The 12,379-nt window shown below is 38.0% G+C and overlaps 1 protein-coding gene across 1 annotated transcript in view; it reads right to left on the minus strand.

The window, feature by feature from the left end:
- Positions 1-12,379, minus strand: part of NCKAP5 (NCK associated protein 5) — a 1,079,978-nt gene that overhangs the window by 130,208 nt on the left and 937,391 nt on the right. The window contains 1 exon segment of the mRNA XM_060178101.1: positions 4,139-4,327. Coding sequence (XP_060034084.1) covers positions 4,139-4,327 — 189 coding nt within the window.

A 12,379-nucleotide genomic window follows, 5' to 3' on the forward strand; every position in this document is an offset into this window, starting at 1 on the left:
AAAAAACAGAAGTCAGTGTAGACTCAGTGTACAATGTAAGATGTAGAGTAAATAAATGGGAAAGGAAGGTGATCCATGTCTTATACTCCTTTACATCCTAACATTGATAGTTCTTTGGTTGTGGCTTCATTTAACAGTCAGTGGGCATGTGTGAAATTCATAATGCACAGGGAATCTGGGCATTTGTTATGAGAACCCTTAGTAAGGATTCAACTTTGAAAGGTTAATTCTGTTCCCTTTGTATCTTCCCACACACTGCTGCTAGCTTGAAGAAAGGGGTAAGAAATAATACAGAAGGGAGTCGGGCGGTAGCGCAGCGGGTTAAGCGCAGCGGGTTAAGCACACATGGCGCAAAGCACAAGGACCAGCGTAAGGATCCTGGTTCGAGCCCCCGGCTCCCCACCTGCAGGGGAGCTGCTTCACAAGAGGTGAAGCAGGTCTGCAGGTGTCTATCTTTCTCTCCCCTTCTCTGTATTCCCCTCCTATCTCCATTTCTCTCTGTTCTATCCAACTACAATGACATCAATAACAACAATAACTATAACAATAAAACAACATAGGCAACAAAAGCGAAAATAAATTTTAAAAAAATTAAAAAAGAAATAATACAGAAAATACATCACATTCTACTTAGACATTGATACAGTTTTCATAATATCAGTAACAAGAAGTGAAAGAACAAAGGGAAGGAACAAATATTGACTGAGCATTTGCTATGTAATGGTCACTATACAGTGATTTAACTTTCCAGAGTAACACCACAAGAGACATTATAAGTCCTGTTTTACTGGGGAAGAAACAAACTGAGTCTTTTGGGAGACTACACATTTAGGGAAGAGCTGGAGGAAAGGTTTAAACTCTAGCTTCCCAGGCTTGTTGTATGAGTCTGTTCCAATGTGGCCTTACAGTGATTTAAACCCAGGCAGTCTGGCACCAGGATCAGTGCCATACTACTGAGTCTATAGTCATACCACCCTGAGCATACTCACGTCCTATTACTAGACTATTATACTGATATATTAATAGTTTAATTTAACTGCATTATTAAGTATAATTTATAAATACTTTATACAATTAATATAATGTAATTCTTTCAGAAGATACAATTATATACAATATAATCTACATTATATTGTATATATGCATTTTTATTTGTGAATTGTAGGCTGTGAGCAGGCCGCTGCAGCTTGGGCTTCTAAGAATTTCCAGGATAGTGACAGTCACAATAAAGGAGAAGTAAACAACAAAGCCAGGGAAATATACCACATAAAACTAGAAATGGGCAGATTTATTCAACCCATAGATGCTGTGCTCAGCTGTGCCCACCCACTTCCTTGCTCTCTCTTGTGCTCACCCAGAGCCTGAGGCAGAAAGCCTCTCAGGGTCTTGGCTTTCTGCACTGTGAGATTAGCTGCATTCCTCAGTCAGTTTCCACAGGAGGTTATGGAACTTAATAACTTTAGAAAAGTTGGAAACAGTCTGCTTTTTATCGGGGATAAAAAGCAGTAACTCCCTGTGGGAGAGACATGGGGATCTGCTGGGAACATCCTGTGGGCAGTTCCCTTCTTAGCTTCTAACAATTGAAAAAACCACTCTGAGGAGCAGTGTGGTGGTTAAAAGAAGCTACTGGCAAGGTAGAGGTCTGGGTTAAATATATGCAGTTATTTTCAGACACTAGACAACAATCATCCCCCCAATTTTTTTCAAGTACATGCCTGTTCTTAATGGGGAAAAAAAATCCATCCCAAGGGTTCTAGAACTCTAGGTCCAGCTCTGCCCCTTGGTCTATGAGTTCTTGGGTCAGCTACTTAACTTTTCAGCAGCTTGATTTTTTTCATCTCTAAAAGGGAGGGTATAAAAAAGATTTAAAAAAAAAAAAGCCACCTAACAGGCTATTACAAGTATTAAATGAGCTAATGTTCATGAAGTGCTAACAGGGCTGGCGGCACATGGCAATTCCTCTAATTAGAAGAGAATTCCCTCATGAAAGGCAAGTTCATGTATTTCATGTGGGCCTTGTTCTCTTTTTCTCTTCAACAGGTCTCTTCAACACATTTTTTTATGTGATTGTGAATTACAACCTTTGGCCATATATTATTATATGTTACTTTACGTTCATATTCTATGAGTTTATTATGTAAGTTAATATTAACTGAGTACTTGGTAGTTCCTTGAGGAACTAGATCTAGTTTGTTGTGTCTCTTAGAATTGGGACTTTTCTCTGTGAGGTGTAACAAGTGTGATGGTACTCTATAACCATCCTATAACAGGGACTGAGCAATTTCTAGTCAATTACCACGGTAATATATATATATATATATCAAATGTCTTAAGAATCTTTTTTTTTTCTCTTTCAGGGAAGAGGTTTGAGGTTTAGGCCAATGGGAAATTTTCTGTCCATAAAATAAAAGGAAAATAAAGACTTATAGAAAGAAGAGACAAAGTGATATGAGAATGAAATTAGCCAAGCCTGTGATAATCACAAAGAAAAGGAATAAGAATGTCCCTGACCATCTTCTGTTTTAACAGCCAGGCCCTTAACAGTCATTACTTAAGATTAACATCTCTTTAAAAGTAACAATTTTTATAATGTACCAGGCTCTGCATTTTACATCGGACATTAGAGTTGAAGGAAATATGTCCTAGAATGGAGCTTGAAAATTTTTTTCCTGAGTTCTTGTTCAATGTATAACAAAACTACGGACAGCCTCACCAGTATTTCATGAATTTTTGGAATTATTCTGGTTTCTGTGCTTCCAAAATAATAAACTAGATTAACACAAATTATAGAAAAAAGCATCTCCAAACATCCTATTTGGGGCTTCCATTTTTGTGTACCGTTTCCTTTTTTTTGAATTTTTACATATTTATTACATCTATTTTAAAAATTATTATAGAGACACAGAGAAAGAGGGGAGGAGAAAGAAAGACACCTGCAGCTTGCTCCACTGCAGGTGGGGAGCCAGGAACTTGAACATGTGTTTGCATGCATGGTAACTTGTATGCTCAGCAGTTGCACCACTGTCCATCCCCGTTGGTTTTTTTTTCAATATTGGAAAACAAACAAACAAACAAAAATAACTGTATTCCAAATACTTTGCTAGCAATGATGTGCAAAAATTTACATTCCAAGCATGAAGGAAAATTCAGTTGTATGCACCCACTTTGAAGCTAGATTTGTTCTAGCAGTAGGAGTTATTAACAAAACTGGTAAAGAAACTCCTGTCACATGCATAGATAGATCTCCCTTCACTGAAGCCGTGGTGTATGTCATCTATGTCTCCAGTTTACACTCCATTAGAACTGTAAGGCATTGAGTAGGGATGGTCACTATATCATATACTACTATTTTGAACAGTAATTTATGCAACTAATTTTATTTTCAAAACCTTTAGTCATTTTTTTCCCTGAAATAGTCCACCACTCACCACTTTCTCTATACTCTAAAGAAAGAACATTCTCTTGAATTGCTCATGGGATGTTCAGTCTGCAATGACTTGACAAGTGACCTTGTTTCTTCTCATTTGCTATGGACAAGTATCTCTTACTATCACAGTGACAGGGGATGTCCATAACACTAATTGAAAATGTCTGAAGTGTGGACATTTCCATTAGGCCATGGGTGTAGGATACAGTTTAATATAAATCTAGGAAGTTTGTAGGCTCCTCCAAAGCACAGAAGGAACATTCGGTCCTTTCCCAACTGCCTGTCTGCAGTGTTCAAGTTACTTGAGGTAAAAGCAAAGAATTCCTTATTTTCTGTGTGATTTCTGGGTAATAACAACCTTTTTTGAGCTTTACACCCCCTACAGAATGGGAAGAATAGTGTCTATCTAGTATTTGTGATGAAAATATAAAAAAAAGTTACTCAACAAATGCCTATTTCTCTTTTCCATCTTTTGCCTTCCTTCCACAAGATCATGATTTTCATATTCATTCTGATAGTAAAGTGTCTCTCTTTTAGAGGAAAGACAGAAGGAAAAGACAGATAGGGAAATTTACCACACTACTGATGCTTCATCCAGTCTGTTGGGACTGGAATCAAACCTGGGTCAAGCACATGGCAAAGCAGGCTCACTATGCAGGTAAGCTATATTTGGTAACCCTGGACACTGAAGTATCTTGAAGGTGGCCTTACCCTTTTCCTGAAGCTCTTCCTGTCATGCCACGTGTAGGAGGAGCCGCTGGAATACTCGCTACAGGTACTTGAAAGAGACAAGTCACTGCTGCTGCAGCTATTTTGAGGGCAGAGATGACCTGGGATGACAACCCCCAATCCAGGGTATTTCAAAGAAGGGACTCCTGATTTTGCATTCAGTTGGCATTCCTGAAAAAGCAGGACAGTTCTGAACTAGGGCTTTGTTCAAGAAAAAGTAAATGTCAATTAAAACTCATAGTGAGGTAGAAGGGCATATAGCATGGTGACCAGAAACATAGGCTTTGGAGTCAAGACAGACAAGGGATTCAGATTTGAGTACTGTTTACTAACTGGTTATGGGAAACTAATTTCTTACAGCTAATTTTCCTTCTTAAAAGGGATTAATAATGATATTGCCAAGCTTATAGGGTTTCTACAAAGATGAAATGATTTCCTAGGTGTGAAACATACAGTAAAATATCAGGTTAAGTAGCTACTCAGTAGTAGTCACCAGAATCATATGGTAGAAGTGCCCCAATGGTAGCTTCTCATTTTATCCAGTTATAATGGTTAAAGATGGACCAATGTCAAATCATGACTCCAACGCTACGAAAGAGTGAAGATAACTATCTTTGGTTATAGGTTCCAGAGCTTAAGTGTAGGGAATTGTGAGGATATAGGGAATTGTAAGGATAAGGTAGAGCTTGGTGGGACCCCCCCCCCCCCATTGAAAAGTGAGGGTCTGAGGGGCACAACCAATCCTGTCAGTCTCTCTAAGAGGTTGAGCAAGGAAGGACAAGGTCTCCAGGATCTGCCCTGCCTATCAGCCTCCCTGCCTCACAATAGCCCACTCCCTTATTATCTACATAATCATTATTTTACCTGAAAGTCCACTCCCTACTTCCCCACCCATTCCATGCCTTTGATCATATCTCATCTATCTTCCCTCTGTCCTCAGGAACCCACTCTGGCTGCTGGTTACTGATCACCTTGCTTTCTCGTTCCTTTAACCGATTAAACCTCTTGCTCAACAATTACTGGAAAAGTCCTGACCATCCCCCAGACTCTTTGCCTCCCTACCATATATGGTAAACACATGTCACTTTCTCCCTACCATATATGGTATACACATGTCACTTCCTTCTTCGACCCCTTATAAACCCTGCTTTGCTGTTCAATAAATGGATTTTTGTGCATTTGTACACATTCCCCTGTTGATCTCTGGTGGTGCCTCTTGATACATAGGAGAGACCCAGTTGCTCATCCCTGCTGCCCTGGGACATTCCTTCTAGGCCCCCTGCATCTAGTGTGCAACAGAGTGGGTAAGCTCTAAAGTTTTTGCCCAGGAAGAGGCCTCCCCACCGAAGAGTCCGACACTTAAGCACTAACCTGGGAATCTACTAAGCTGTATCTCTAGCTATATACTGCTACTGTATATGAAACACTGAACTAGAAAAAGCATTTAATTCTCATGTTCTTCAATGTCTGCATTTTTGGGGCATGGTGCCTCTACTGTACAACTGGTCTGTAAGTATTGTTCTAAGTTAGGATTAAAATGTCCAGTACACTGGAACTCCATTCTTAGGAGTCATAAAGTTTTTCACTGAAAGAAAGTAGAACTTTTCACATAAGTTTAATAAAGAGTCAAAGAATAAAGAGTCTCACATCAGACTGATCTGACTCCATGCAGAAGATTTAAGTGTTAAAATTTCTATTGCATAAGGCACAAGTGACAAAATTGGAAACATTCCAGTACATCCTGACAGCCACATTAAAGGATCCCAATGTAACATATGAAGTTCCACAAAGTGGACAGGCTAAATTAATTTAGCATTCTGACCAGGAGAATGGAATCTGTTTATTACCATCACTTTCTGGTCTCCTATCTATATAGAGCTCTGTCTCAGAAATTCTTTGATGGAGAGTCATCTGTCTTTATGTCACTTGCAGAAAGGCAAAGCTTCTTATTTATGCAATTCATTGACATTTTATATGTTCCATTAGTACCTGAGTACTTATCACTGTTCTCCAAATGCAATTCCAACTGACGGTGACTAAACACTAGCTCATGGAAGGAAACTTACGCTGTTCTGGGAGTACTTGTAGTTAATGCTAACCACTCTATAAAGACACATTTATTTTTCTTTCTAATATGTATCCATTATGCTTAATAATTCTAAGTTTTGAATACTGGCATCTGCTTTACTATCTGTGTTTCATTTTTGCTGTATAACAGTCTCTTTTTATCTAAAAATATTGTTTAACATTTACTCCGTCTGAAATTTTACTCTAAATACTATTGAAAGGAGAAATTTTCCTCAAAATCCAGCTTCCAGTAATATTTATTAATTTATTACCTTATTTATAGTCACATCTAATTTAGTTAACAGAGTTTACATTTGTATCTAAACAGATGTCTACAACCCCTGGTCCAGCTGCATGGAGACATCTGTCATTCATGCTCTAGCACTGGCATAGATCGCAAATGTGCCCTGAACAAGCTTTCAGATATATCATATATTCTGCACTTCTACTTGAAGGATTCCAATTTTCTCAATCCTATGATTTCATACTTTGTTGCTTGAGTAGGCTGAGAGTCATGATATATATAGGACCAACTCTGTCTTCTTTGACAGATATGCCTAGTTCCAAAGAGAGATTGTGTCTATATGCTGTGAGGTCACTCAGATCTCAACTTCTTCAAGGCTCTTTTCTCACTCACGGTTTTTGCTCATGTTCTGCTTTTAGCAATCGAAGCTTATGTGTGATACTTTTCTTTTTTACCATATTTTTATTTATTAATTATTGGATAGAGACAGAAACATTGAGAAAGGAGTGGTAGAGAGAAAAAGAGAAACACCTGCAGCCCTGCTTCACTACTTGTGAAGCTTTCGCTCTGCAGGTGGGGACCAAGGGCTTGAACTTGAGTCCTTTTGCACTGTAATGTGTGCACTTAACCAGTTGCACCACTTCCTGGACCCTGTGTGATATCTTTATATTTTTTTATATTGGCAGCTTTCCATTATACTTGCCTACATCACACCTCTTTCTACAACTCTATTAACATTTCATACCTCTTTTAATAAATAAAAATTCTGGTCCAGACATTGTACATGCCCATACCTCTAGTATAGAGGTCAGATTAAAATAACAGCAAATTAGGATGCAAGAGATGAGGTGAAGAAGGAAGGAACTATTGCCTTTGCATGGACTTGAGATTTTCGGATGTGATGAAGGACGATTAGAAGGCACATCGATGGAAGCAGTAGATAATTGGGATACTTTAAGTCTAGAAATATCCTTGTTACCAGGCTTTTTCACCAATGTCATCCCATTACTCCCAGCATGCTTTTATTTTTTTCCTTTTTATTTTTTTCCAGATAAAGGGTGAGAGACAGAGAAAGACAGAGAGAGGAGAGATACCATAGTCTACAAGACAGTCTTAAAATTTCTTTCCTGCACAGTGCACCCATGAGATACCAAGGGCTCCAGAGCATTGCAACTTTACTTTACTTGTTGAGTTGTGTCCTGACCCTCTAACCCAGGTGCTCACACTCTAATATACATGGGAACCCTTTGGGGTCTTGGTAAATGCAGACAACTGATTCAGAAATTACAAGGTGAGACCTCAGATGTGATATTTTAAAGAATCCCCAGGTACTTTGATTCTAATGGTCCAGGACTTGTTCTTTGAGTAGTAACTCCCAGAAAATCTAACGTATTTTACGTGGACTACTTGTATACATGTGGTGCCATTTTGATTTGGACATGGGGTTGTGCAGAGAAGGATGAAGGGAATGTTTTGAGCTCAACATGAGTCAGTCCACTGGGGAGAGGGCATGAGTGTATGAGTGAGTGTAAATACAGAGCTATATCATGCAAGTAAGAAAAAAGGGCTCATCCTTCCTGCTGGCTAACTCTCCCACTTTTCCTACTCCCCTTTTCACCATCAATATTTGGTTTTTATAAGGGAGAAATAATCTCTGACACCATGAGTGCAAAGTGAATGCTTGGTTCCTCTAGTTTTCTTCACTAGCATATAATCATAATTTGGAATTATCTGCTTGGTGAATAACTGTTCTGTGATTGAGCACTTAAACTCTAAGCCCATTCATGAGGTTTAAATCCTACCACTTGCTAATTCTTCATGCTTTGAGAAATCTCTAATTCTCCATATCTGAGTTTCTTTGTAAATGGAGATAATGAAAGCAGCAACCATGTGATATTATCATGAAACTGAGAAGCGCCTGGAAAGTTGTGATACTTAGTAGTCTTTAAGTACTGCTATTATTATTAAACATTTTAATACTAGTTTCTTAAGTCTCCAGCTAGATAATAGATTTACAGTGCTCCAAAGGGACATTGCATACTACTGCTTGACAAGCCACTGTTCTCTGATACCTTGTACACAGAAACTATTTTGTGCAATAGCCAAAACTGGAAACATTTTGTTTCAGTAAATTAGTGACACAAGCATCTGTAAAAACATGCAAATAAATTCCTTTCTCAGTTTACATTCTCTGTATTTGCAATGTCTTTTTCCCCTCTGTGGTTGTGGCTTGATGTCACATATTTAAGAAGAACAAAAGATAATTAAAGTAGCAGATGTCTTATTATTGCCCTAATATTGTTAAAGGACACAGTTTTCAACACATTTAAGCATATATATTATCTTATTTAATTCTTTATCCAACACTCAGAAATAGAAGTAAGGGACTGGCCATCAGTGCACCTAGTTGAAAACACAGTTACCATGTGCATAGGTCTGGGTTTGAGCCCTTGGTCCCCATCTTAGGGGGTGGGGGGGTTGATTAATGAGTGATGAAGCAATCATAAGGAGTGATGGATTTATCCTGTAGACATCAAAACTCAGTCTTGTGACAATTAAAAAAATATATATATATATATATCATCATGTCCCTTTTTCAGAGGGGGAAAGTGAGGAATGGAGATGTTAATTTGCTTTTGAGGTGGCCCAGCCATTACTGGGTCAGCAGTCAGGTCCAGCTCCTATCACTGCTATGGTATCAAATGAGGCCCCTAGAAATAAGCAAAACTCCTCATAGACAACTTAACATGCAACTTTGTTCAACCTCAGACTCCCTTTTCCCCTAAGTCTGCATTTTCTTTTTATCAGTGGTAACTGTAAGTAGTTCAATTACTTCCATAGTGAAGGTTGCAAACTTTAGCCTGGTACTGAGAACTTTAAAGTTGAGTTCTATATGACATCATTAAAAAAGATTAAAAAAGAAGAAGAAGTAGTATTTGCAGTTTCACTCTTTAATTTGCAATTCTTTGTATTTGTCTCTACAGTATATTGTTTCCTATAAACTTAAGGTTTTTTTGTTTTTTTTTTTCAAACAAGCAATAATTTTAAAGATGTAAAAAAAAGACAGAAATATGTTCTGGTGAGAATGTGGGAATAAAAGAAGGCTTCTATATTGTTGGTGAATATGTAAATTCACTCAGTCATGAAGAAACATTCTGGAGAGTTGTCACAACATTAGAAATGAGCCTATCCGGAGTTGGGCGGTAGCACAGTGGGTTAAGCACACATGGCAAAAAGTACAAGGACCAGCATAAGAATCCTGGTTCGAGCCCCCAGTTCCCCACCTGCAGGGGAGTTGCTTCATAGGCGGTGAAGCAGGTCTGCAGGTGTCTCTTTTTCTCTCATCCTTTCTGTCCTGTCTTCCTCTCTCCATTCCTCTCTGTCTTATCCAAGATGACGACATCAACAACAATAACTGCAACAATAAAATAACAAAGGCAACAAAAAGGAATAAGTAAATAAACATAAAAAAACATGCAAGGACAGGCATAAGAATCCTGGTTCAAGCCCACAGCTCCCCACCTGCAGGGGAGTCGCTTCACAAGAGGTGAAGCAGGTCTGCAGTTGTCTATCTTTCTTTCCCCCTCTCTGTCTTCCCCTCCTGTCTCCATTTCTCTCTGTCCTATACAACAGTGATGACAACAACGATAACTACTACATACAAAAACAACAAGGGCTACAAAAGGGAATAAATAAGTTTAAAAAAAAAGAAATGAGCCTATCATATAATTAAGCAATTCCTCTGATAAGTATCTATTCAAAGAATACAAAAACTTGGAACCAAAGAATCCTATATATACCTATGTTCATAACAGCACTGTGTATAGTACCCAAAATGAGAAAATATTGTTGGGATATTGTACAGATGTGGTTGAGTTAGGCAGGACCCACAAACCACCATATTTCCATGGGAGTATTATTATTTACATATCAATCTTCTGCCTTGTTTTAAAAATGACTCCTCTGCTACCATATTACCCCCTCAGGATATCACCCATTCCTGCCAGAAACAACCCAGCAACCACTGCTGCGGAAGCTGTCTACCTTCCCAGAGTGCTTTGTTTTCTCCACCTCCTTTCCTAGCCATTTCTTTCTGGACTTGCGACTTCCGAAATTCTCCTATAAAAGTCACTTCTGTTTCCGCTCTCTCTCTCTTTCTCTTCTTGTCCTGACCTGGAGAAGGGCTGGTGTGCATAACGGGAGGCAGACATTTTGCTAACTCCACGTGGCCTAAACCCACTGTGAGTACTGTACTCACACCTGACTCTGGGGTGTCCGCATGAATAAAGATTTGCATTCCCACTCTGCCAACAGTTCCTGGTTTCTTCCCTCTCTGGCAACACTAGCCTGGCAAAATATCACAAATGTCCAAGGATACATGAATGGTTATGAGAGTGTGGTTTTGCTCACTTGTGGAATATAGATAACTGCAACACATAAACGTTCAAAAATAAAAATAAGTAGCCAAAGAGTGTCTAACTTTATGAGCTCAATACAGGTTATCTGAAGATGAAATGGATACAGATTATTTGATGGTATATGTGATGTAGAGCTATATTCCTATAATCTTATAGTCTTAAAAACCACTAATAAATAAAAATACAAGAAGATTTCACTATATGTACACAATGAAAAATTACACTAGAAATCATTTATTAAATAAGATTTTATTTTAGTAATTTTATTACTTAAACAACATTAAAATTATTATCTAGTGTTAATTATATAAGTACTATAAGATAAATTAAAGATAGTATAAAATAAGTAAAATATATAATTATAAAATGCATAACTAGTGCTAGGAAGAAATTATTTAAATTATCCTTGACAAAAATGTATTTTGACATCCACTGCAAAATTATTTTAATTATGTTGGTTTAACTGGCAAAAGAATTTATGTTTTGGGAGTTGGGCTGTAGCACAGCAGGTTAAGCACAGGTGGCACAAAGCGCAGGAACCAGCATAAGGATCCTGGTTCAAGCCCCATCTCCCCACCTGCAGGGGAGTTGCTTCACAAGCAATGAAGCAGGTTTGCAGATATCTATCTTTCTCTCCCCGTCTGTCTTCCCCTCCTCTCTCCATTTCTCTCTGTCCTATCCAACAACAACAACAATAACTATAACAATTAAAAAATCAACAAGGGTAACAAAAGGAAGTAAAAAAATAAATAAAACTAAATAAGCAAGAATTTACTTTTTTTTCCTATTTGAAGTTCATTTTTCTCATTTTGCTAGTTAGATTGTCACTTTAAAAAACATATGTTTTGGGGGCAGGTGGTGAAGCAGTGTTTCAGGTCTTACTATCTCTCTCCTTTCTATCTCCCCCTTCACTGTCATTTTCTGGCTTTCTCTAGTCAATAAACAAATATATTAATACTAAAAAATTAAAAAACGTTACCTGTTTTAAACATTTGAATATTCTTACTGTGAGAAACGCAATACAGAATTAAAAATTTTAGTTAAAAATAAGACAGGGTCCTCTTCATCAGGAACAACATAATAGACTCCTTTTGTGGGCCCCTTAGGACCTTGTGCTCAATGTGGATCAAAATGGTAGGGAATGTTTCAGTCTCCAAAGGGAGACTGGATAACATACTATAGCTTCCACCCAAGAAAGATGGGTTCTGAAATTATTGCAGCCTAGCTGTAACCACAAAATGTAAGCTTAGTCCTACAGGTATAGAGGTTACATAGGCTCCTGTGTGGAATATGGGCCCTAAATCAAAATCAATGGGATTTACAGTTAATATTTATATATTTTTCCTACATTTGGGAGCTAGTCTCTTCCCTGATTCAGCTTTCTAGTCCTTTTTCCAACTATGATACCAGACAATAACTTGGGTCCACATGCATAACAGATTTTAAGCTCAGACAAAAACTAGTAAAGTCATAGCCCCCTTGGAATATACCTAA

This window comes from Erinaceus europaeus, chromosome 18 (genome assembly GCF_950295315.1).
Source record: "Erinaceus europaeus chromosome 18, mEriEur2.1, whole genome shotgun sequence".
NCBI classification, from domain to species: Eukaryota; Metazoa; Chordata; class Mammalia; order Eulipotyphla; family Erinaceidae; genus Erinaceus; species Erinaceus europaeus.